The following is a 26,361-nucleotide window of genomic DNA, read 5'->3' as shown; positions in this document are numbered from 1 at the left end:
TTAACCAGATTCATCATCAGGAACTGCAAGATCCTTTGGGCTTAAAAGAATTCCCAATTGCAGACTGGACTATAAAAAAAGAATTTTTCATGAAAACCCCTCAAATCCCACAGAGCTTTCTTAATTTACCTAAATGGTAAGATTTCTGGTTCAACAAGTCTCAAAACACAATTTAGCCAGCACAATAGCTTTATTTCACAATTTGAATTATTATACACAATTCAGTAAAAGCTCACAGGAGGAACAGCACAGAGACTTGCCACTTTTTGGTATTTCCTTCAATTAGAGCCAAAGTGCAAGGTCTCCAATTAACTCCCAAGGTAAGAGAACAACACTTGGCTGTTAACACAAGTCATGTTAACACTTAAAATATCTAATTAGTTATTAAAAAGGCCACACCTTCAAATGCAATTAGAAATATTTTAATAGACTTTTGGTTTCTTTTGGTATGATAAATTGCCACACATCCTACAGCTAACAGGTAATGGAACATCATGTTTTCCCAAGGCATGTAAGAAAGCAAACAACACTGCCTCTGCATTATTCTGTAGACCTTAAAAATGAATGCCAGAGAACAACTGTTCATGTGGAATTTTATTTCCTTCAGACATGCTGATGCTCTTTGTAACAAAAAAAAAAAAAAAAAAAAAAAAGGAAAAAAGGGATAAAAAAATCCAATCCAAACTTTTCCATACACAGTATCTTGAGGCACAGGTTCCCCTACCTTTAAATGAATTTTTACACAGGCTATATCATGTGTTACAACATTGTTTCTATTTGAAGTTATGGCACATTGACTTTTTGGGGTGAAAAAAATTCTCCTCTGTGTTCAGCTGCTACGATATGGCACAAAGTTAAAAGTTAACACCATGACTAAATACTCTGATGCTTTTTTGCTGGCTTTTTTTGGGGTGCACATAAATAAAAGGCACACTTTTTCTGTCTCCTCTCAAATCATTTATGTAATGTACAAGCCTAACTTCCCAGCACTGCTCCAGGCCTGCTGGCCCAGTGCAAAAAAATATTTAAGTCATCTTCCAGTGCCAGTAGCAGCTTTATATGCTTAACCAATGGCTTTAGTTTAGCATGCTACTTCCACTGTGGTGACTACTGACAACAGGCCAACAGTGTTCCTGAACAAGAAAATTACAAAGCCTAAAAAAAGAAAAAAAGTTAAATTATTTATATTCACTTACATGTCTATTTTCCAGATGTGTTCACAATGTTCAGAAAGTGCACATTTTGAAGTCTTGTTTCAGTATTACAAATGTCCATGACCTCCGCATTATAGCAGCGCCACTTGCAACAGTATCATTAAAGAACTGTTCAACCTTTCCATGACTGACCCTCTTCCACAAGAGTATAATGAAAATACAAGAATTTGCTCTTAGCTAGAACTTAGTGTCCATAATGTCTTCAGTATGGTATTTTAAAATACTTGCATTTAACTTTGTACAGCAGTCAGAATTTGAAAAGCAGAAGTTTAGTAGTTTCATTTTTTGGCGCCCATTTTTACTTAAAATATTTTCAAGAATGAAAGTGGTCTTACAGCACATGAAGAGCCCTCAATAACAAAAGCTCCACTAAGTATTACACACTGTTAAAAACTTAACAAAACCCCATGAGATTTAGTTACTGATTTGTGAATCCTTACAAAATTACTTTTCATGATTTAACAACAGATAACATTGATGAATTTATCATATATAAAAACAGCTTAGGTCTTAACATCAATGGTCTGACAAACATATTGAAACAAGAATATTCTGAGTTAAGACTAGTGCTAAATTTAGCTCCTAAATACAGCTAAATTTAGATTTAAGAGTTTAGATACTCTCAGTTTAATATGCCTTTAAAAAAGGTAAAGTCCAACTTTCAGAAGAGTCTGTAAAACAGCTGTTTCAAGTAAGTCTGGAGGAATTAGGTATTGTGGCTAGAGTTACCATAAATATGTACTACATGCTGACTTGACAAGATTGTATTAAAAGAAGTGTGAGTTGAACCACTACCTTTGAAGGTTCTTGCTTTGGTTATCTTTAAAAAAAAATCTGACTGTTAAAATAACAGTGCAAGTTGCCACATGCCTCTTTCTCGATGTTCTCTTGTCAATTGGTTTTTATTATGTCCACTGCCAGCAATGGACATTCTGCTTGGAAAATCCACCTCCTGCTGTGAAAGGTTTGGCTGAGCCAAATGAAGAAAGTAATTCTGATATCAGACTCAAATGGGAACACACTATTTCATTTAGTTCTTGTTAAGAGTATTTAAAAACCTTCTTCACCTACAGTCTTTTTGAAACACAAGGCACAAATAGAGAGTGGACATTCCAGCAAAAGGTGATTGTCTGAAATTAATAGTCCACAGCAGTCTTCTAGTCGAGCACAATGAAAGATTTTTGCTGTCCAATTCTACGCCACATCTTCTAGATAATCTGCAACGTCGCTTAACTGAGAAATGGTAAGGTCTTGTGTGATGCTTTCGAGCTGGAAAATAAATAAAATTGCAAACTCAGAAATCACACAAACAGTAAGTAATATGTCATGTATTCCTTCATATGCTTTCATATACCTTTTGGCCTCAAGCTTTCAGTGAGATTACTCAATCCTTTGGGAGGTATTCAGACAGATCTTGAGATACTGCGGTAAACCTTTATATGTTGGGCATGAACCAGTTTCAAATACTTTTTACACACCTAGAAAGGCACAGTGAATTGTACTACTGAACAATTGTTGCAGGGTTTGTGTTTTGTTGGGATTTTTAAAATCAGTATAGCATCTAACTTAGCACAGATACTAAGTGTAAAACACAGAACAAAACAAATAATGCAACTTTAACATATAACCTAGGAACTTAGGATAATGGCACATTACTTCACAGAAGGCTGGAAACCAAGTCAAGATAAGATCAGAAGAATAAAAAGAACAACAATTTTAAAATAATCATACTTTATCACTGGCATTTGACTCTTCTGTTCCCACAGAAAGTTCATCTATTTCTTCACCGATACTGATGTCGCTTTTTTCTGAGCGATGACTTGTACTAAGAAGAAAGAAAACCATAAGCACAGAAATAAGACTTCCTTGTCAAACATCCAGGTATGACATTTACTTCATACCTGACATTTGATTGGAATTTCACTTCCTAGCAAGTTAGATGTGAAGTTACTTAAAACCCCATAACAACTAAAGGCTTCCTGCCTATATGAAGCCATAGTAAATACTGAGAAATACTTAGGCCTTGATCATGCAGTTTACAACACCAATACCTCCACATCATAAGCATAAGGCTATTAAATATTTATTACTGACTACTCATGATGCTTTATTTTCCAGATTTTATTATAATTGCATTAATTGCTAAAACATTATTAAGTGCATGGTTCAGAAAAAAAGAAATAAACCTCAAACCCCCTCCACAAAAAAAAATTGTATCATCTAAGAGTTAGCAGTAGGTTTTTCAGGAATTCATTATCCCTATACAAAAAGGGACCTGGCTTGGTTGTTTTTTTAACTTGTAAGTAAATGTATTAAAATAGCAAACTGAAGCTTAAAGCAGTTCAGAAATACTGAGAAATTCCAGCGATAGTGACTGTCTGACATATTATGAAATAATTCAAATATGCTAGTGCATATGCTTATAGTACATAAAATACTATCCTACTGGGTATCATCCTTCTCTTACCTGTTGAAGTCATCAGCATATTCATCATCATCTCCATTTCCTAAATAAGGTTTAAAAGCTATTAATCAAACAAGTTTTCTCTTCAGGAAACACAAAAAACCCCATCTATTCCTGCACTAAAATACATGGTTTGATGACCGGAAAAAGTGGGAGTAGATTAAATGACTTACGCAGATTAGAAGGACAAGTTATCTTTGTCATTAATTAATCTCAGTATTATTAACATAAACGGTTTCAAAACTGAACGTATGTTTTAAGGACGTTAGCTGCATTGCTGAATACAAAACTTAAATACTTGGCAGCTATATCTTGAGAGAATTCTTCCTTCACACCTTCTTCTTATTGCACTAAAAGCAAGGCAACTTTCAAAGGTGTGGAAGGCAAATAAATATGCCACTGAAAAGCAGTAATACTTATTGGGCTATTTTTACCAAAAATACAAACCTGCTCTTTTTGTAGAAACCTCAAGAACAAAATTCATCACTTGATACTAGTAAATGCATGTACAGAATGAATCAAATTTTTGCTCCATGTGTAAAATATTAATCCATAAAACACCAGTTTTCACTTTTCTGTATTTCTTTAGATCACATCTTGCTCTTAACTACATTAAGCTTCACAATATATGTTAACTAGAATGACGTAAGTTAAAGCTGAAGATTTTAGTTCAATATGTGTATTTGAGTTTCTCAGATTCCTTTAAGAAGCTGGGCCAGAATTTATCAGTTCTGGCCAATCAAAAATATCAGAGCTTCCTCATGTTTAGCAGTTACTTGCCTAATTCTAGTGATCCCAGCTTTGCATTCACCAACCGCAGGTCTTTCAAAACAGAGTTTCTATCCAAATCTGTAAACAAAAGCACTTTTATCAGAAATTTGACTTGTGACTCTTCAATAAGATCCCACTTACACACACCAACCAAACATTTGTAACAATTATTCTTTTATAACAGCCTTACGTACTTCTATAGTATAGTATAGCAGTATCATATTAAATTTTCAGAGTTGAACTCTGATAACATTCAAAAACTTGAGGAGTAAACAGGGATAATCTCCCACTACTCAGGGATTTACAACATGAAAGCAAATACCTCTAAAGAACTGATACAAATAACTTAAGATGATACAAAGGAGTAAGCCAATTTCAGTTTAAAACTGAGCAGTAGAATTATACACTGCTTTATATACACACACAAAAAAGGGATGTAGCTAAGTATTTCATGCTCCAAAGCATAAAATGCCCCAGTGGTAGCACAATATATCCAAACCAGTGCCATTGCTCACCAAGAAAGCACTACTGTAAAGCACATTACAACCAGAAGGGGGCCACATACTCTATATTTCCATCTGAACGTGTAGCTTATTCATTTCATTACAGAAATACCTTCTACAATCATCAAACCACAAAAACATATGAAAACTTACTATCACACTCCTTTAGCAAAGGTGCACCAGTCAGGGAGCTTAACCCACTTTTCAGAGGTGGTGCATCAGAAAGGGATGCTAGACCTCCTCCTTTATTAGCCTCAGTTTTCCTGTAAAAAACCAAATAAATAAGTACTCCACAGAGCTGTAAAATATGCATAATTATTTTATTTTCTGTTATCAAATTGTCATAAAACTAGAAAAGCAGTATTACAGCAAAAAAAAAGAAAGGGAAAAGGACTATTCACTCTGCAACCTTAAAAGCAGTAGGCAGTTCACTGGCACAAGTGCCAACCACAACATTCACTGAGAAAGTCACATTCTCACCCATGCAAAGACTTCTGCCTGTCTTCTCTCACAGACAGAGTACCATCATCAGCATCACTATTTATGTCTAGGGACCTTTCATCATCCCCACATGTAAATGCAGCCAAAAGAAAAAAGATTCAGATATGAATCAGTACTTTAGTTTGTTTTACATCTAAAAGAGATTACATCTGATGAAGCTATTAATTCTAAGAGCAGTCAGTTCACAGAATGAAAACCTCTCGGTTATAGGAAGTGTCATAGGTTAGCAAGCATAGTCCCGGAAGGGATGTCCTTGCTAAGGGGTGCTTACAGCTTCCTCTGTGAACTGATAGAACCTATCAGCTGGCCAGTTTGAATATGGACAATTCTCTAAGCCACTTAAAGTTGTGAACACCTCTGTGATCCACATTTAAGAATAGGCAAACTTCCCCTCCAAGCTCTCTCTCGTTTCCGGCACTGGCACAGGTGGCTGTGGGCCCCGTGTGGGGGCCAGCGGGCCCGGCCAGGCCCTGCTTGGGCCAGGCTGGGCCGGGCCACGGCCATCCTGGAGCCATGGACCTGTTCCAGCCATGGAACCCCCCCACTGCCTTGCCGTGGGCAGCCGGAGCGGCTCGGCTCTCCCCCCTCTCCACTGCGATAAGAAACATTCAACATTCCAGCTGCAAAGCTGCAAGGCTGAGGTGAGATTAACCCTTTTACTGCTGTGAAGAGCTGAAAACCTGAGGGAAGAGAGAGAGGAGATGCTTAAAGCTGAAATTCTGTTGTGAAGCTATGATATATCAGAGTATCCTGTTGTAATTTCATGAAGATATGGGGGGTGGAGTGTTCAACTCGTAAGCAAAAGCACCTGCACTGAGATAGGCAGATACTGACACAGCTGTAATTTCATGAGAAGTTTGGACAGGGAGAGATGGACCAGATGAGGACTTTTGCTCCAAACGGGAAAGGAGAAAACCTCAGTACCTAGAGATGCTCCCAGAGATAGTCCTAACAATGAAGATGATGAAGACCCTTTGCTCCCAGGGAAGGAGAAGGCCTCTGTTTTTGTTTCTGAACGGCTCAACCTTAAAATTGTACCCCAAAAAACTTCAAGAGTGGACCCTCGAAAGCAGTTGCGGGAAAAGCTGCAAGTCGGGGGAAAGGACTCACATGCAGGCAGAGAGACTCCTCTTCCTAAATGGACTGAACAATATTTGGAAGTGGGTGGCTGTCTCGTTGTGATAATGTTTTCATAGCATGAGCAAGAAGAGACTTCTCTTTCTAAATGGACTAAACAAGGTTATTATGGAAGTGGCAAACAGACTGAACATCTTAAGGGTTGTTTTTTCACATTGTCAGTGGGAGAAGGGAGGAAGGTGGGGGGAGGAGGAGAGTTCTGAAGGTGGTATAATTTTTTTTTCCTTCCCTCTTTTAGAGTTGTTAATAAACTTCTTTATATTCTTTCAAGTTTGGTGCCTGCTTTGCATTTCTCCTAATTCTTATCTCACAGCAGATAAACAGTAATGAGTATTTTGGACCAAACGTCTACACTAAATTGGTGTTTCCGCCCGGTTATAAACCGAACCCGCGACAGGAAGACAGAACTCATTGCATGTTAAAGTTCCTTTGCCCACTACCTGGTTCGAATTCTATTTGCAAGCAGAGGATGAAGAAATGCAAATTAAAAGAGACCAAGATTTTCACATTTAGTATTGCCAGAACTGTTTACTATTTTGATTCTATTCCTATTAATAATGGACATAATTTGAATCATTCATTATATCTAGACCACCAAAATATCATGTGTAACATCACACACTAAAATGCTTCAAAATTTTTAACAATGGGTCAGAGACCTAGAGACCCTTGATCATCTCTCACACTGTCATTAGCAACTCCTTGCTCCTTTTCTCTCCACTGAAACCATCTTAAAGGAACAAGCAAGATTTCCATAAGGAAATTACCTTTTTGCAAAGAAAGCAGTGCTGGCAGCTGTCCTATATACTTACCCCTTGGGACTTGAGTACACCAGCACAACATACCACAAAGGGAATTCCACCTGAAGAATGTGGGGTTTTTTGCCCTCTAGAAGAGTTGCCAGGAAGGTAAAAATGAACGATTCAGCACATACAGCTCAGCTACAAATAGATTCTAGCTCATTTGTTGTTAACATATTCAGCAAACCTTATTATGGGGTATTACTGTAATAGCTGCATCACAATAACACTATGTGCTACAAAATACTAATTGTATTGACTTACAAATGATTCTGCAACCTCTTCTTAATGTCTGCTAAGCTGGAGCAATTCTCTATGACTTGAGCACAGCAAAAGAACACCATGAAGTGATCCTGCAGCATTTCTCAATATAGTGGTATCTAAGCTAAGCTTCAAGATAACTCAACATGGTAACACAAAGATAGGTTTTTCAGTTTTGTAACAAAGCTGCTGCACAGTTCAGTCACTAGTTCTTGTTTCAAATGGCATTTTTCAGTCATCAGATTCCACAGATGAACAATAAAACACGTGCTTTGGATGCATCTGTAAAACTGACATACACAGAAGTCACTGAAAACACAGAACTGCACACAAAAGGTGTTGCAACGTGAAGAGGAAACCCTCATCTGTAAGAAAACTTCCTTATTATTACAGCCTATGAAGCCAGTTTAAAGTGGTTTTTGTATTCCTTACAAAGCCGTACAAGTATTTAATGCACTATCCCTGTCACTGTCCACTTCCTTTAGTATAGATCAGCACTGCAGCTCTGTTGCAAGAAGAAATGCTGATGTCTGTGCCTCATACATGTTCATTCCACCCAAGAAACAGGCTGAGGATATTAGATACCCTAAATGATGCACCTTAAAGTGACACAGGTTTCTCTACTCATATTACATCCAAGAGATCCCAGAGGACACTGTGCATAGAATAGAACAGAATCATGGAATAGAACAGAATCAGAGAAATGAATACTTCAGAAACAAAATGTTACAGATCTAAACACAACTGCAAATAATCAAGTAACAAATAGCTCTCAAAGGTCTGCAAGCATACAGAAGATAAAATAAACCACATATTAAGTAGAACATCTATGTTACCTACCAGCCATAAGTTCTTTCTGGTTTGGGTATAGGGTCATCAAAGAAAGAATCTCCCTCTACATCATCTTCATCCACAACTGGATCACTTTTTTCTTTGGTATTCAAGTCTTTGTTTTCTAGTTGAGGATCTAGTTTTGCTTCATTAGGCAGAAAATGAATACTTCTTTTGCTTGCTTCCCCTGATGAGACACTTGTATCACTCTGAGTCTTGTCAGCAGCCTTGAAAGATACAGAATGGAGTAAGTACTCATGTCACGTAATACTCTAAGTGTATATATAAATGCACAACACATTACATACACTTAGCATCACTTTTAAAATATTACCTCAAATTCCTGAGAAGTACTAGTAAGTTTATTAGTATCATCAAGGATCACACCAGAAAAAAGTTGTTTCATTACTTTAGAAAGTGTTCTTTATTGTTGCTGCCATTAAAATCTTTTGTTCCATCCTGTGCATTGCTATGCTATCTACATCACCTCTATTATAAAAGCAAACCATTTAAAAGTATCTTGGTTATCAAATAAAGAAATCTATAGACAGACTGATTCTTATGCTTTATTCATGTTATTTCACAACACATCAACAAACAAAGGTTCTTAGTTACAGCCATTGCCTTCAAAAGAAATCAATTTAAACCCATGAAAATTACTCTAAGTTCCATATTAAATGGTAATCTCTGCAGTGTAGTATCAGGTTTTAAAGTAATAAGCATAAGAAAACTGCAGTTACTGATATATTCTCTCTTCAAATACTAAAACCAAAACTGACAATAGCGAGATTTTAAAAGTACATAACTTTTAGTCTTTTTCTAATGCTTATGGCTCACACCTACAGTCTACAATGTAAGGACAATTCCATGTGCAACCTTTAACATCAAGTCATACAACTCAAGCTGTAACTTAGTATGGCTTTTTGGCCCAAAGAACAATACTCTAATTTACCTAGATAATCAAGGTGCAGTGAAAGAAAAATGTTTTTCTATTATTACCTAGCAAGGAGTACTGATATTTTTACTTTCTCCTAGACTTATTAAAATTAAGCCAGTAAAAGATTTATTACATTAGCTTCCTTTCTACAAACTAATAGCAGCACAGTTTTGAAACAAAAGTATTATTTAATCCAGATAGCCAATATGTAGGTTGTACTGTTTGAAGTACTTTTTTTATCAGTCATTAACTTTCATTTGGAAGGCTGAAGCAAAATTTTCAAACTAAAGGCCATTAAAGTTAAAATCACCTTGGTAGGTCTTTTTCATACCAAGGTTATTTTATCTCAGTCACAGAATAACATTCAATTGCTGGAAATAGCTCAGTTTTTGACGGCAGGAAAAAGTACTTAAACCTGTAAGTAGTAGTAATAAAAATACTTTAATTTCCTATCCTAGAGGAACAGAATTGTTTTTGAAAATTACGAGCTTAATAGCCTGACTACAATAAATGGGAAGCTACAGCTACTTTTCTGTTCTGGGCCCTGAGGGAACAAACTGCTACTATGTCAAAGTATAAGCACAACAGTTAGTCTTTGCTTGGAATCACATATATGAAAGTTTTGCTGAAGTGGAACAAATACTTTCAAATTGCAGATCATTTACATGACTGCTGTCATATCTGCAGTTTCATAGGAGTTCTCTCTTTTACTCATCTCATGTATGTTACAAAGCTTTTCATTATATATAATCTTACCTTATTTGGTATAGAGTGTGCACTTGACCGTCCATCAGATGATTTTGATGTGGGGCACTGGCTGTCACTTAGAACTGGAGCCACCTAAGAAGTTTCAAATAAGCCCTTATTAAAAATATATATTTAATTTTGTAATAACTGGCACTGGTGAGGTCGCATCTCAACTACTGTGTTCAGTTTTGGGCCCCTCACACTAGAAAAGATATTGAGGTGCTGGAGCATGTCCAGAGAAGGGCAACAAGGCTCCTGAAGGAGATAGGAAACATGTCCTAAGAGGAACGGTTGAGGGAGTTGGTATAAACAAGAGGAGGCTCAGGAGGGTTGTAGTGAGGTGGGGACCAGTGTCTTCTACCATGCCTGCAGTGAGAGGTCTAGAGGAAATGGCCTTAAGATGAGACAGGGGAAATTCAGATTAGGTATTAGAAAAAAAAATGCTTCATTGTTACAGTGGTCAGGCACTGGAATAGGTTGCCCAGAGGGGTGGTGGAGTCACCATCCTTGGAGGTGTTCAAGAGGCATCTGGATCTGGTGCTGGGTGCTGTGGGTTAGGGGTTACCGTGATGGTGCTATGCTGATGCTTGGACTGGATGATCTTAAAGGTCTCTTTCAACCTCAGTGATTCTCTGATTCTATGATAATTGCATCCAACAAGAAACAAGGCTACCATCTGCACTCCCACAGTTTGCAAACCCTGACACCATGTGTGGGAAGACAACTGACAGAAGAACTAGAGAAAACTGGGAAGTTGTAGTTACACACAGTATGGAAATCACAGGATGAAATGCAGCTGCTACTTCCAGGATGGAACGTAGTTGGCCTGCATGAAATACATTCCACGATGATTCCACACAGCAGGTAGCCCACATCCCCAAGCACACTCTAAGAGGGATGAAACAGGGTGGAGCATAGTGAAGACACTGCATCCAGGCTCTGCAATAATCCTTGCAAGGACAACAACTTGATGGTACCATGTAACTGGCAAACCACAGAGCAGCTGTCAGCCAAGGCAGATGGAGACCTTGTCTTGCTGCTGTGAACCAGCAACTGTGGCAAACTCACTCTACTCAGATGATAATGAAACAACGCACACCTCCATCCTAAAGTTACCCACCTCCAAGGTACAACCACCCCTCACTGAGCATGCGCTCTGTATTTTACTGACTGTTCTTAAAGAGTGAAGCAAGAGAATTTTACACCATTCATTAACAAAAGTGTGTATGACTACCAGTCACTCAAGCTCCAACTAAATGTAAAGAAATAGTATAAAAGTTAAGAACAGGGAGAAGTTATGGAAGATTCCATCATAACTTCTGGGATCAGCTGACAAGCTGAACCTGTCTTCTCCACTATTGGGGTGCCCTTTGGGTAAGGACCATATTCGATGCATGCTGAGCAATTATCTTGAGCTAGCTTTTATTGGTGGTTAGAGCTTGTCTGTATATTGCTTTAAATACATTTTTTCAGTCTGCTGTTATCACTGACAATCTTCACACCTCAGCCTGTCACAATTTTCTCTTATCAGTGTGATTATCGATCAAGTGTGTTACTTCGTAAACTATTCAGCGCAAGTCCTTCCTACCAGCTGCCAGCAGCACAGACCATGCTCAGCTGAGTGAGGAGATCCAGGAGGGGCTCTCCCTTTCTAAATTGTCCTAAGGGATTTGACTCCAATACAGTGCCAGCACGTGTGCCTCTGCAAGTCAGCTAAACAGCCTACCATGCAGTGGACTGCTCACTGGAGTCCCCATAACAGGACACGGACAGACTGGCCCGGCACAAGGGTCTTGGCTTTCCTGGGGCATTCCCAGACTGATCAAACACCAAGGGCTCAAGGAAACCCCCCTTCTGTGTGACAGAAAATTGTTATTAAGAAGTCTATGACAACTCCTTCTGAACTTAAGCTTTCTTTTGAACACTGAATGTATCCTGGGTGTAGAGAACTTTCTTTCAAGTCACAATCAAATGCTATTGGTTGGGTTTAATTCATTTAATCAACATATTAATTATCTATTCCATTCAAATACTACTGTCATTGCCTTGAAGCAGTTCAATACTTTGATATATTTAATTTTAAGTACATACGTTTTCAGAAGACCTTTAAGGCTTTTGACAAAACTCATTTGAGTCTTTTCAGGTCATATTAAAATTAGAAGTATGCCAAGGAAAACAGGTACAGATAACAGTGTTATTAAACCACACCAGAAATTAGAAAATAAGTGACACAGTGTTTTGTGTCATTTATCTACATTCACTCTGTGCTACTCTGTTGTAGCAGAATATTAATAAAGAGCCCTAGGGTGGTATTAAAAGTAATAATCATAAAGTTATCTCTTATCTCTCTGATAAGTTGAAGGCATAATATAATAAAGACCTGAAACACTATAATAGTACAACAATAGCCAAGTGTTTGTAATTTCAGTTTATTTTTCAACACTGAAAAAACATGAATAAAGAATTATAAAGAAAGACATTCCAAGTTAATATTACTTACTTCTCCACCACCTGGAATCTTTTTCTGCTGACACTTCCTAACAACCTCCAACAACAGGGGACCACCCACAGTACCTTCTGCTTCTGTAATTCCCAAATCTCGGGCTAAGTTTTCTCGACCATCAAGGCCATTTAGCTGGGGGACAATAGAAAAAAAGAATCACAACATAGAAATAACTGTCAGAAAACAAAATATGTATCTTGTAATATAAAAAAGTCTTATTTAACACAGCTCTATTTTGACTAAACAGTGATTATTTATGACTTCTTGTTCCTTGTGGACTAAAGTAATAAAATCATAGAATCACTCAGGTTGGAAAAGACCCTTAAGATCATCAAGTCCACCACTACACCATGTCCCTAAGAGCCACATCTACACCTCTTTTAGATACTATCTATTGCATAATTTACTTCTGATCTGTACCTGAACTTGTCACAGATCATGCAAAGTTGTTTTAAATATGCAAGAAGCCATCATTAGCACACTTTGGGATTTAAGAATTTATATGGCCAAGTTACTTTGCCTATTACATTTAAGAGTGGATCCAAGGACACCCAGCCACTGGTTCCAGCAAATTCATGGATGATGGGGAGTTGCCATTCCTGTGCATATGGAACTACATTTGCATAGGTCAACACTTACTTTCGGTCCCTGTTCCACTTTAAAAACAACAGGGGTTTGGATAGAAAAAGGGATGAAAGCAATTTGGTATCATCCAAAACACCCCAACAACACTTTCTCAAACTCATCTTCACACTATAGGAGAAGCAGAATGCTACAGCAAACCCAGGTTGGTTAGCACAACCCCAGATGGCAAAACTGCAAAGGGCACCAGTTTATCTTATCTCTTATGATCATATAGTGACACTTCCTATCAGAACACTGGTCAAGCAAATACTGAAGTGAGCCACCACTAGTGAAACACACTGAAACAGTGACTAAAGAGACAGTACAAGAAACTGCTCAGAGGCAGAAGCTAGTAGAGAAAGACAAAGTCAAATCTCTCAGCACTATACACAGCAGTCTTGGCCAGCTTACTTAACTCTGGCCAAATTTCCTTTATGCACTGCAATAGGTGAAATGGACACACTTATTGGAAAACAGAAGGGGGTGTTTCAAAGAGCATGAGATGCCTTTGCAATGCAAATGAAGCACTGCTCCCCAGAGTGAGCGGCAACACAACACAAAGCGTGGCTGGTTTTGTTTCTATTTGGTAGCACGAACATGAATCTTTGTACAGATGTGTTCTGGTAATAAATTAGCTAATTTAGCTAAGGATATTTGGCAAAGAACACAGTTGTATGGGATTTTCTTTGAATAAGCCCCTAAAAAGAAACATGAAGTTCTGAGAAATAGAAGTCAACTAATTGATCGATTTGAAAAAATGGGATTTTTATTATATTAAATATTTAAACTGACTTCAAGAAAAAAAAGTACTTGAGATGTAATGAAAAATTCTGCCATGAAATGAAACTGCTTTAAACCCAAAACTGTTATTAAAACCTTTATATCATAAAAAGAGACAAAGGGACAAACATGATGAAAACCCTCTAATTCAGTATCTAAAGCCTTAAAGCAATCAGTTGTGCCATGTGATCACTGTATTTCCCTCCCCACTGAACTATTCTGTTCAATCACTTTTTGTCAAGTATATCTGTACTAAGTCCTTTGTGTCACTGAAATTTCTCTCAAAGTAGATGACTGACATTAATTTTCATGTAACAATACCAACTTAATATTATGACATAGTAAAGTTAGTGGCAAAATGTTGCAGGAGTATGCAGGATTTGTATACTATTATATGATCCCACAAAAATTATCAGCTTGTTAATTGAAAATTAAATTATTATCTAGCATTGATTTTGATAAAAAGAAATAGTCATATTAGCCCACTTTCCTGAAAAATGTGTCTTTATGACACTAGGTACCTTTTACAGACAAAGCATTAAAAAAATTATTTTTAACAGACACAAGTAAGTGGTTTAAACAAGTCTGCCATAGCTTCTGCATTCATTGCCATGCACTTCAAACAGTGAGCATAGCATACAAACAAAACCAGTATATCTTACTGTGCTTGATTCAGGCTGAAAAACAGCTAAAGTAAAATCAAGATTGAAAAATCGTAGAAATTCTGCAACAAGACCTGCTACCAAGCGACCTAAAAAGAAAATGAGAAGACTTAAAATACACCAGTTATAAAAATATCTTATGTCAAAGATTTAACATTAACACCAGCACACATGGCTCCAGTATGGACATAGTTTAGACATTGAGCAAACTACCACCTCATAGCAAGTCTGTACATCAACTCTCTAATTTCGAACTCGGATGTTGTATCAAAATCATTTTAGCCAGTAATACTGCAAGAGCATACAGATTGCTTACAAAATTCATGTGCAGCATATTTTTTTAAACTATTCAGCTGTTTTAAAAACATCGCTTTGACATTTGTCATATATGTCCATTCACTCCTCTACCTCTACTCTTAGTTTTCACTGGTTACTCTTTCTATTGGTCTAGAATGTCTCTGAGGTAGCACAACCGTAAGTCATCATGAAATATTAATTTCAATGCATTAATCACCTTAGTCAAAAACTAAGGCTTTTATTGCAACTTCAGCGATATTAACTTTAAAAATTATAGACTTAATTCTATTCTGAATGAGTAGTAATTAGGACACCTGAAAGAAACAAAAGCATACTTAATTTCATGGAGACTGTACTGTTAATAAGATTCAAAGATTTAATCCTTTGTCTCCTCTTTTTATTACCTTGAGAAGTATATACTGAACAAAGAACTTACCATCCTTTGTACCTAAAAAACTTTTCAAGCTTTCATTTACCAGAGGTGCTTTGTTCTGTCAAAAAGCAAAAACCAAACAGTAATTAATGTCATCTACATGCTAGCAAGAAACTGAAAACCACAGCAAGATAGTGTTTTGGTCTACTCTGCTCCGCAATGATGCCCTGCCTAGGTAATTCACTTCTTAAAAATCTACCTTTGCATTAATTCTACAACTACAAGTAAAAGCTACGTAGCAATAAATTTATTTAGGCAAATTAAATTTGTTTCGGAGCTGAAGTAATTTCACCAAAATTCTTAATAGCACGCTGATTTTTTTTTTTTAATCTAATGACTGAAGAGGTAAGCTAAGTAGCTAACTCCCCAAGCTGCTCCTCCAATATAGTGCAAAGTTTAAGGCAATTCAGTCCAACCTTTTAAAAAATGAAAATTTACAAATCTTCCAGATGAAGTGTGGACCACACTAATTACTAGTACACAAATCAATACTAATCTTCTATTAATTAAAAGACCTTCAAAGAAATAATGAAAATGTTTTTTTCTCCCTTGTTAGATTTGCCCTCTTCAATTTTTAAACAGAAATAAATCAATATGCCATGTCTGGGTTTGTCAAAATCGTTCTGGGATTTTTCAAAACAAATTCTAAATGCCATTTTTAAGATGGAATCAATATCCTGGGTAAGAAAAGGATCAGTTATAGTTATTTATCACTACAGTTGCAAATGCTAACACAGAAGAAAGTGCTACCTGAAAAAAGGAAATCTTGCTTAATATTTAAGAATTCAGAGTAGTGGTAAGTATTAATATATCACCAGTGTCTACAGTATAAATTTAAAATATCATGATACATGTAAGCTTTTTGAGAAATGGTGAGCTGAAATGTACTGCAGCAAACCTCTCTTCAGGTTACTTGAACTATTGCTATTACTCTCCAGGTAGCATGGGAGGTTGTTCTCTGGGTGCTAATATGCTGAAGCTTCCCATAAAGAGATGGTACTGTTCTTCCATATCACCCTTCCATCATGCCTTCCTCAATGATCTTTTGTTAAATTTCTAGAATATGGAATCGCGTATCATAGAATACCTACTTCCCCTCCTTACTAACATCCCAATATTGTCTGTTTCAGTTAAGCATTTTCCCAGAAAAAGCACAACCACTGAACCAGTAGAGGAATAAAACAGTTTTTCACTCCTCTTCTTTTGGAGCAGAGAGGCTGGACATACAGCATTCTCTACTCCCCAGTTCTAGAAAATAGAATGACAGAGCAAAGCTGGCAGTAGAAGAGGTCACAAAACTGGTATCTCTATACCACAGCAGTACTGTTATGCAATCATGATAGTATCCCATTCCCTTAATACTATTATATTGCCAAAGTATCAGTACATAGTCCATCTCTTAATTAAGAGTTCATCCTTAAGTGTTAAAGCAAATTACCCTGAAGCAAGTCTACAACATCCTTATGGGAAATACCATAAGCATTAGCACACTTGGTATTTTACTGCATTAAACTGCTTTCACAATGCACTTGTCAAAAAACCCCAGTATAATACTTTCAATTTCAAAAGACATTAATCTGATTTGATAAAATCTCGATCAGTCAAGTAGGTATCTTTTTTAGAAGATGTATTTGATGGAGAAAATATTTTGTTATTCTGGTCAACTGGACAGAAGCCATATAAACCCAGCTGAGACAGACACTTAAAATTATAATATCAAAAGGCTATTTAACAATTCCTGGTTTTAAACATCAGGAAACACCCTGATAATCCTGTTTTGTCTTCTTAATGCATCATGTTCTTATGCAGAAATACATCTTTTTATCTTGCTACATTTCACAAACAGAAAGTATTAAAACTATTATATTTAGTTCTACATGAAGGATATTTTTTCTTTCTGATTTATTTTTTAAGGTTCTCTTACCTCCACTTTCTCTTGTTCTTCTAATGCCAAAAACACAGCTGCTCGTAACTCTGCCTGTCAAATTAAAAAAAAAACATAGCATTTCTACAAGCACTGTTTTGCCTATGCACATAACATGCAAAGAGCTAGCACGTAGCTTTACAGCTATTTGTTTCTCCTCAAGCAACTTGGCATGGACTGTAATCTCTATCAGTGCAATTAAAACACTTAAGATTACAGGCAATGTGACTTCAGGCAGAGAAATAATAGTTTCCAGTCTGAGAACAAGGCAGGGGGCAGCACAATTTGCTACAAGACTTCCAAAATTATTTCTTTGTACATAAAAAGATTCCGAAGTACCTACATTATCTCCTTTTCTTTGTACATAAAAAGACTCCAAAGTACCTACGTTATCTCTTATTAGCTTCTGCCAAGAGTTAAACATCCATCTCTCTCAGGCAGCTTCAAAACACCTACCCTTCATTTGCAATTCATTCAGGAAATATGAACAAATAGGTCATAATAACCCATTAAAAAACTAAACATTAAGATATACAAATTCCTATGATTTCTTGTCAGAGTACACTCAAAACCCCAGAACTTCTCAAGGAAAAGAACAAGATCAGTCATTCAAATACACCTGGTAGTAATGTTTTACCTACCTGATTCTAAATACATTATTATAAAGAATCAGAATTCTTCTAAGGACTACTTTGATTATTGAAGCTTAAGCCTTGCCTACTTTTAAAAAATTTTCGTAAGCACTACAGTTCTACTTTTTCCACTGAACGTGCCAAATGGATAACATACATGTGATGAAGTAGTTTGCCACTTTAATCAACTCTTAATCTGACATTTTGAAGTAAATCAGTAGATAACACTGCAGTAATAAACTATAAAAGACAGTATACTAAAGTTTTCTCAACAGAAAAAAAAAGCAGAATTTAAAAGAAAGATTTATTTCCAACACTAAGAATAAGACCAATATGAAGAATGTCTGGACTTTCTCATATATATTACAAGAGGTACTAAACATGAAGTAACTGTTCCCTCCCATCAAAAAAATAAAACCAAAAGTAACTGCCCACCCAAAACAGCCCCAACAAAGCAAAAAAAACCCAAACCCAACAAAACAACAACAACAAAAAAAAAAAAAAAAAAAAAAAAAAAAAAAAAAACAAAAACCCAAACATCAAAACCAAACCAACCAAACAAAAAAAACCCCACCCAAAAAACAACCAACCAAACAAAAAAAAAACCCCCCAAACACCTTTCATGGGAAAAACAAACACTTTCTTTTTAAGGAACGCCCTGTTTGGACACCTTTTTGAAGGACAAAAAATAATGCAAAAAAGCTAAAAGAATTTCTCACCAAAAGAAGAGTAAAATGCTTACAATAATTATATGCAATGGTCATACTGACAATGCAATCACATTTTTTCAGTTGCTGGGATACAGCATTCAAACAGAAAATCCTTTTATAAGCAGCTAATTTATTTATTATTCTTACCTTTTTTCAAGTGTTCCAGTACATCAGTAAGACCTTTTACACACCCCATTAACCTAAATATTTTTCTTACCAAATCAGTTTTCATTTAACTTTGCAACCAACAGCTAATAACTTGTTTATTTAGTCTTATGTCACTAAGATAAACCTGAAACGGTTGCAAGGCTTTCTTTATCACTTACGCCACAGAAACCAAATATATTTGCACAAGGGGATAATAAAAATACCAAAGCATTCCTGACTGGCTATTACAACTGTTCAAAATAAAACACACCAGTCAATGCACGTGGGTAGTGGCAAATCCCCCTACAGGTCTGGATCATGGGACTGGAGAATAAAGTTGTCTGAAAGTAGCTGCCAGTACATCAGCTAATCCAGAGTCTGACCTCTTTTGAGATTGTGGGACAATATCACAACTGTCTTTTTTTTTTTTTCCCACTTAACTGTGATTGTTTGTCTGCTTCACTCCTCTAGATTCAATCCAACGGCTTTTAATTACTAATAGAGGAGCTTTTCTTCCTCTTCTTATTCATTTAATGACACATAGTCAATTGCTCCCAGATGCTACCATTCCCTGTGAATAGCTGGTTCACCTTTATTTATTTTAGTGCCCAATTAAGGTCAGGAGCTGATCACCAGAAGACAATACCACTGGTATTTACATCTCCCTTTAGCTTACCTGCATTTTCTAGAATACCACCCTAACCTAAAGCCTTTCCACAGATAGACAGTCCCACAACCGACCCTCCAATCCTGTGAGCATCCCAATGTTTGAAGTAACACTTTCCTGTACTATCCCCACAAGGAAAGTTTACACTACTACAACAACATACTGACTGTCATATTTTGAGGTCGGTACTGCTCAGATCATAGCAAAATATTCTCAAAATATCATCTCAATAAATTTAGACGAAGAACCTTACACCAGAATTTGTGTGAGGTTAAAGCAGTAATTCTCAACTTCATGAAGAAGAACGTAAAAAGCAACAATAACAAAGCTGAGGCCAGAGGAGTAATCACCCTACTAAAAGATGAATCATACTACACCAGTAGGATGGACAATGTCATATAGGCTTTTCAGGACCTGAAGCCAGTCACAGAGAATTTGAACACCAGAGTCTGAGATCACTATCATTAGGTATGGCCACAGCAATTTGCTCCCACCAGCAGATTTGAAGGTTTATATAACTACACAGATTAATCCATTTACAGTGTTCTCTTACACTTCTTTTGTTTTTAATGAGTATGAATGGTTTGCATTTGTCTTTGCCCCAGTACCCTTTGGCACCAGCCCACTCTGTGTTTCATACATTGTTACAATCAGATCTTGTCATTTTCCACATTTCCCTATTCCACACTGCCTCATTCTCCTAGCAGTTTTCAACATAATCCAAATACAACATGGAGAATTTTATACACCATCTAGTAGTAAAGCAGACCAAAGCTTGATATTCAAATTTCCCACCCATATTCTTTCTAAGTCTTCAGTAAAATAGGATTATGTCAACAGAGACAGATGTTGATGAGTAAGTGTCTATGACTTTTACATCCATCAAGCCTACAGACTTCTTTCTCAGACTGTGAAAGACACCCATTCTCTTCTATCCCTAAGTAGTTTTATCAGGCAAGAGCTCATGTCAATGAAACAGCAATTTGGTTTCACTGAACTTAGCTAAAACAACTAAGGCTAACATTGTATATGACAAATACTGTCTGTGCTAGAGAAATGTATGGGTCAGTGTTTTGAAACAGAACTACATTTCCCCTTTTCCTTCCAGGCATTCACACCTATCAGACAACACTGTTTATTACTGATTGCTGTACTACAAATCAGAAATTGCAGTCTACGAAAAAAGCATCTTTTCTGCACTGAACTGTAGTATTCCTCTTTAGGACCTGGGTAAGTTTACCCTGTTCTAGATAGAGACCATTGTACACATATCTTAAGTACTGTCCAGGAAAACCGCTCCTTCAATCTGCAGTTCCCTGGAAAAGGGGTAACAGTTCTTACTATCTTGATAGCTCGCCAAACACACTTTTTAGATGGCATCTAAAAAAATGCTTATCTAATTTGGAAATATGCCCTTAATAGGAAGACAACAAGCACCTACATTAACAAGGTTATTGGTCTGATTGAGTAGTATGCTTGTAAAGCCATCCACAGCATCTCACATAGCAGATACAGGATGAAAAGTGAAAGGATAAGATAGAGACCATTCAGGACTGAAAGATGACCTGTAGCCTGTAACTACCTCCTACTTGCAGACTCCCAAAATGTATAATACTTAGCATGTCCACGGAATTTCTGGGGGGTTTTTGGTAGTATTTGTCCTTGACTGTGTTGGAATATATTTATCCAGGACTTAAACAAGAGATCTGACTTTCTTAAGACAAAACTTGAGACAGTGTTTTCCAACAGGAAAAAACTTCAAACTCATTTCTACACCTCAAAGCATGTAGGCACATCAGTGACCAAGATGATTTCTTACAATAAGCACAGACTCTGGATATGGCTTGTTCCTTGCATTCTGTCTCCTTTGTACAGCTACACAATTCACTTGCAATCCCAATATCCCAACACCTTCCAAAGAGATCTCATAAAAATAATTTTTTTCCTATCAAACTGTCTTCATACTTTCTATTCCTGGGGCAATATTTCATATGAATGAGGAATGGTTTTCCAACACTGATCTCCAAATGCTGTGGAATAATGGTAAAAAAGTGGGCACTTTAGCTTCATAAACTGCTTTGCATCTATTGCATAGTTGAGTATGACATTGTCTGCTAGCTAACAGAGCCTTGCTGTCTGCTTCATGCATCTCTCAACATTTCTACAAACCCTTAGAGTTCTGCAGCTTTTGCAAAGCAAGTCCTAGGATTTTTTTTTCATCCAAGACCCATTAGCAGAAACCATAATATAAATTTCAGCCTGCCAAATGCATATGGTAACTACCCTTCTCAACCCACTTCAGCAGCTGAACATAGTTTCTGAAGCAAGTACAGGCTACTTTGTGTATTCCCTAAGAAACAAGGGGTAGGCAAGTTCAGCAAGTGTCAATATGGGAGACACTTACTTCAGACACCTGCAATGGGCCAGCTGGAGGTGCAAAATCTCCTGCAAGCTTGCACTCACAAATCATTATCAAGATGTGCATCAGTGGATGGTGTGGTTAGATTCGTGTTTAGGGCAGTGAAATAACTCAAGTAATGCATAAGATTTTGCAGGATAATGCTCAGAGATCTTCCAGGCAAAGCACAGGGATGTATAATTGCCATCTGAGCAGTGCTGTGTAACAGCCCCATGGGTGTCCAAGCATAAACAATCTCTTGAATACGTAAAATTCAGTGGCACATGGGCACCTTTCTGCACAACCCTCAGCATCTCCACTTCCTAATGCCAAAAGAACTGTCATACACCTTGGTAGATACAGAGCAGAAGCACTATCCTGGAAAGAGAAATGGCAGAACATTAAGCTGTTTTAACTGCTGCTGATCAACCCAGGCTAAACTTCTGTGAGCACCGGGGAAAAAACCTATACTAGTCTATATGCATCACAAATCCAAGGCTGGTGCCAAACCATAACCAGCAATTTCTCTACCAATATTACTCACTAGTACCCTCCCTGTCATCTCCATCTGCAAAATCTGTAAAGGTTCTCATCCTTGAGCATTCGGTGGGTATACTCTCCCCCACGGCCTGCTAAACTTTGAAATCTTGACTAAGTGACATAAAGGATTGATTGTGCACATATCTGCACAAACAAAGGCTGGGACTAGAGTGGAACCAGTCATATTTAGACTCCTCTCTGAGAATATTATGAGGACCATATTGACATTTAAATATTGAATTTAAGTTAATTTGAAACAATTAAAAACTGTTATATTTGACTTATAAAACTAAAAAGAAATAAATGCTGCATTAAAAAAAAAAAGATTCCGCGTGAATCCAAGAAATAAGTTGATCTTCTGGTATGAACTGCTTTAAAACAAACAACACATCACAACACGCAGAAAACGGGAGCTTACACTGTAGTGCCCAGCATGCTCATTGTGACAGTTAATAATTCTAAGACATTTAAAAGCATTGTTCATTCTAGTACATGGATTGAAGATGCAAAAGCAAACAGGACAATTTTAACTGACCTGTGCACATGCAGTTAACAGCTCAAATTAAAAACTAGTACTTTTATCCTCTCTAACATCACATCATTTGCCTATCCCTCAGCTGTCTAGGTTTTGAAGCAAATTAGTAAGAAATTAGCAATACTAGCTGGCCAAAAGCTTTACTATGCATATGACATTAGGAATGCTAACCCCCCTCACATAACTGTAGCAACAGCAAATTCCAGAGAAGATGCAAAATTCAGGTAATATAAACTTAAATTATTCCAAAAGAAGAGATTAAAAGATATAAACCAATACAAAACAAGATAACAAACAAACACACAAGAAGCATAATGGCTCCTCTTGCTCAGATGACGACAGCTTCCCTAGGAGAAAGATCACATTCTCTTCAAGACAGAACACCCCTATTTGTACACACAGAAACAGTGATAATTTTCACTTAAGTACAAATATCTACAGTTATAGATGTGTTTACAGAATTTATTAGAAAGCTGTCTTATTCATCAGACTAATTCCAATGATTAACAAACGATATCTAGTATACATCTGTACTATATACATATATGTGTGCGTATATATATATATATATATACACACACACACATATTGCAGCTTAGAGAATACAGGAAATCCTCAAATGCAAGCAGCGAACACATTTATACAACTTCCAGTTTTCACAATATTACTTTATTAATTACTCCAGTGCTCAAACTTTAAGACAAATACAAAAAATCATGAAAAAATTTTTTAAATGTCATAACATTTTTTCAGCTAAGTAATTTACATCAACAATGTACCCAAGAAATTAATCTCAAAATAAGAATAAACTAATAAACTGCAACCCATTATAAAATCATGTTTTATTAGAGAACTAAATTATGACACTAAGTTTCTTTCTAAAAATTACTCTCATTATGTTACAAAATGTGTGACAGTCCGATACATTCCATCCACTGAAATAAATTCCCCTTGAATTCTAATCCTTCCAGAAATGTCTTTATCTATAGTGCTTCATACCAATGCAGCTATACATTGACCACATATTTTTCTCCTTAATGTAGCTACTTCAATAAATCACAAATACACTATTATAGCTTTCTGGCCTCATCCATCTTGAAAAATGGTCAGTACTCATTCTAAAGCATAAAATAAGCAATGGTTTGGATAACATGTAAATGTTCAGTTCTAACACATAATAAAAAAAATATTGACACATAATAGATAAACACTATTGAACAAAACTATGTTTAATTAATTTTAATAAAAGGATAACTGCAACTCCTTTAGTGAGTGGCATAATCTAATTTCAATTAAAAGATGACAGTTTAAGTAGGCTTGTTCAACCTTAATTCTTCCAGCAATGGGCTTTTTGTCATGTAATAGTAGACCAAATTCTGTAAGTCATTAACACTACCAATCAACAGTCATCAAACTCACATGCCAATTAAGGTTTACAGCTAAGAAAAAAAACCCACCGTGAATTCCTCTGGTCAACAGCCTTAGCCATAAGCATCCCAGTTATTAAACAGTAATGCCTTGTATTTAAGAGAGACATACTCCAGGGCAAGGAGGCTGCAGTTTGTATTTTTCTACGTCATTTGCCTTAATGACACCTTACACAATATTGGATATCGCACACTTTAAGCATTATAGAATAGTGAACTACAACAAATGTATTTACACAAAACTCAATGGACTGGCAACCATAGTATGAAAATTTACATACTACACAAAGGCGGGAATTAAGAAACAACAGTTCATGAGCTCAGTGTGACCCAATTGCCTTATCATTCTTTTTTTAATTACAATTTTATTATCACCATACTTGCATTGTTTAACAGTATGTGAGTGGCTAACAGGTGGCCCAAAAGGCCTGTCTGACATCTATTAGAAAAAAGTCTCGCTACTCAGAACACAGTTCTGAGAGTGAGAATCTTCATTCACTTACAGAACTTATATAAGGATCATCCACTTGAAAGGGATAAACAACATGGTTTTGAATATTATTTTGCTGAAAAGTATGACTAGTTCAAAATGCAGTAGACTTGAAAGTACGCACACAAAGATGCTCTCACTTCCATAAACCACTTCAGCTGTTGAACTGTTCTTGAAATATCAGCAGCGACCATCCATCTACCCGTGGAGACTTAGAGCACTGTGGATAAACACCCCCATCCTTGACCTGAAAGCTACACTTCATTTCTCCTCTAGCCTTGAAGGAAACGCATTTATTTTTAGGCTTCCATACCTGTGTTGGTCTCTGTTATGCACAATAATTATTGCTGGGAACTTTTTAACTTGAACAAGAATCCATGGAACCAATTTTCCTACTCTTTCTGGCACAAGCTCAGGCTGCACCATAGACTCAGAAGTAACGTGCACTCCACTATCTTCAGTATATTTTCTTAACATAGCATTATTTGTTCCCTGTAAGCAGGCGGCATCCCCAGACAGCTTCCAGAGTTAGCAAGCCTTCAAGGCACAGCTGAAGCAACCCACACTCAAGAAGAACAAGTGCTTAAATAGCTACCCACAATAACTCCCGCTTGAAACTTTCAGTAAGGGCTTTCCGTATCGAAGCAGGGATTAACTTTACCCATTCCGTCCCGCACCGCCCGGCTGCCCATCGCTTCCAGCCAGTTTGGCGGCAGCAAGGGAGCTCTTGCGGCCACACGGTACCTGCGAGGGCGAACGCGCACAGCCGGGGCCGGGCTCCCTGCGGCGGCCCCGCACTCCCTTCCCTCTGCCCGCCGGGGAATCCCGAATTCCCGCGGCCGCGGGGCAGTGCGACGGTCAGGCCCCGGGCCCTCGTACCAGCTCCACCACGAGCGGCCGGGGAATACCACGGAGAAAGCAGGCGCCACCGCCAGGCCGCGACGCCGAGGGAGCGCCCCAGCCGGGGACAGCGGCTGGAAGCGGGAGTGAGAAGGGACGAAGCTCGGGAAGCCTCAGTCCTCCCACACTCCGAAGGGCCGCGAGCCGCCGTCAGCGCCAACTAACGCTCCCCGCCGGCGGGAGGCTCTTCTTCGCCCACCTTAATCTTATTGAGCACCCCGCTGCTCTCCAGCGTCTGCACCAGCAGGTCCCGCAGCTCCGTGTCCTCCTCCGCCGCCGCGGCCGCCATCTTGCTTCTCCCTGACAACCGCCCAAACCGCGCTAGCGGCGGGACCGGCCCGGCAGATTCGCCGCCGCCGGAGGCACCAGCCTAGAGCAGACCCGAGGGAACGCGGCGGACCGGGCCGGTGACCGCCCTCAGCACCGCCCCGAGAGCGGACGCAGAGAAGCCGCGGCCACCCGGCGCTTTTGCCGCACTCTGAGCCTGGAAACTGCGGCGGCGAACGGACAGCGCGGGCGGCGGGCG

The 26,361-nt window shown here is 37.8% G+C and overlaps 1 protein-coding gene across 1 annotated transcript; it reads right to left on the bottom strand.

Moving 5' to 3' along the window:
- Positions 1-236: 236 nt before the first annotated feature.
- CEP43 (centrosomal protein 43) lies at positions 237-26,141 on the bottom strand. The gene is made up of 12 exons (XM_082276880.1): positions 26,035-26,141; positions 17,390-17,443; positions 15,469-15,523; positions 14,736-14,824; positions 12,667-12,801; positions 10,176-10,259; positions 8,492-8,709; positions 5,106-5,215; positions 4,459-4,527; positions 3,682-3,721; positions 2,946-3,039; positions 237-2,483 (listed from the first exon to the last, which is right to left on the bottom strand). The coding sequence occupies exons 1-12, from the start codon at positions 26,122-26,124 to the stop codon at positions 2,409-2,411; spliced, it is 1,113 nt and encodes a 370-aa protein (XP_082133006.1). The 5' UTR covers positions 26,125-26,141; the 3' UTR covers positions 237-2,408.
- Between the last annotated feature and the right edge of the window lie 220 nt (positions 26,142-26,361).

The sequence above is a fragment of the Coloeus monedula genome (genome assembly GCF_965178545.1).
Source record: "Coloeus monedula genome assembly, chromosome: 2".
Classification (NCBI taxonomy): Eukaryota; Metazoa; Chordata; class Aves; order Passeriformes; family Corvidae; genus Coloeus; species Coloeus monedula.
This window is presented reverse-complemented; position numbering and strand designations above follow the sequence as displayed.

What these genes read in the sequence shown, in the direction of transcription:
- CEP43 (XM_082276880.1), bottom strand. Translation starts at nt 26,124, where the DNA reads ATGGCGGCCGCGGCGGCGGAGGAGGACACGGAGCTGCGGGACCTGCTG. An exon ending in AAGAACAAGAGAAAGTGGAG is followed by an intron (nt 15,524 to 17,389) that starts GTAAGAGAACCT and finishes GCTTTTTGACAG; the next exon opens with AACAAAGCACCTCTGGTAAA. An exon ending in TTTGCTAAAGGAGTGTGATA is followed by an intron (nt 4,528 to 5,105) that starts GTAAGTTTTCAT and finishes TTTTGTTTACAG; the next exon opens with ATTTGGATAGAAACTCTGTT.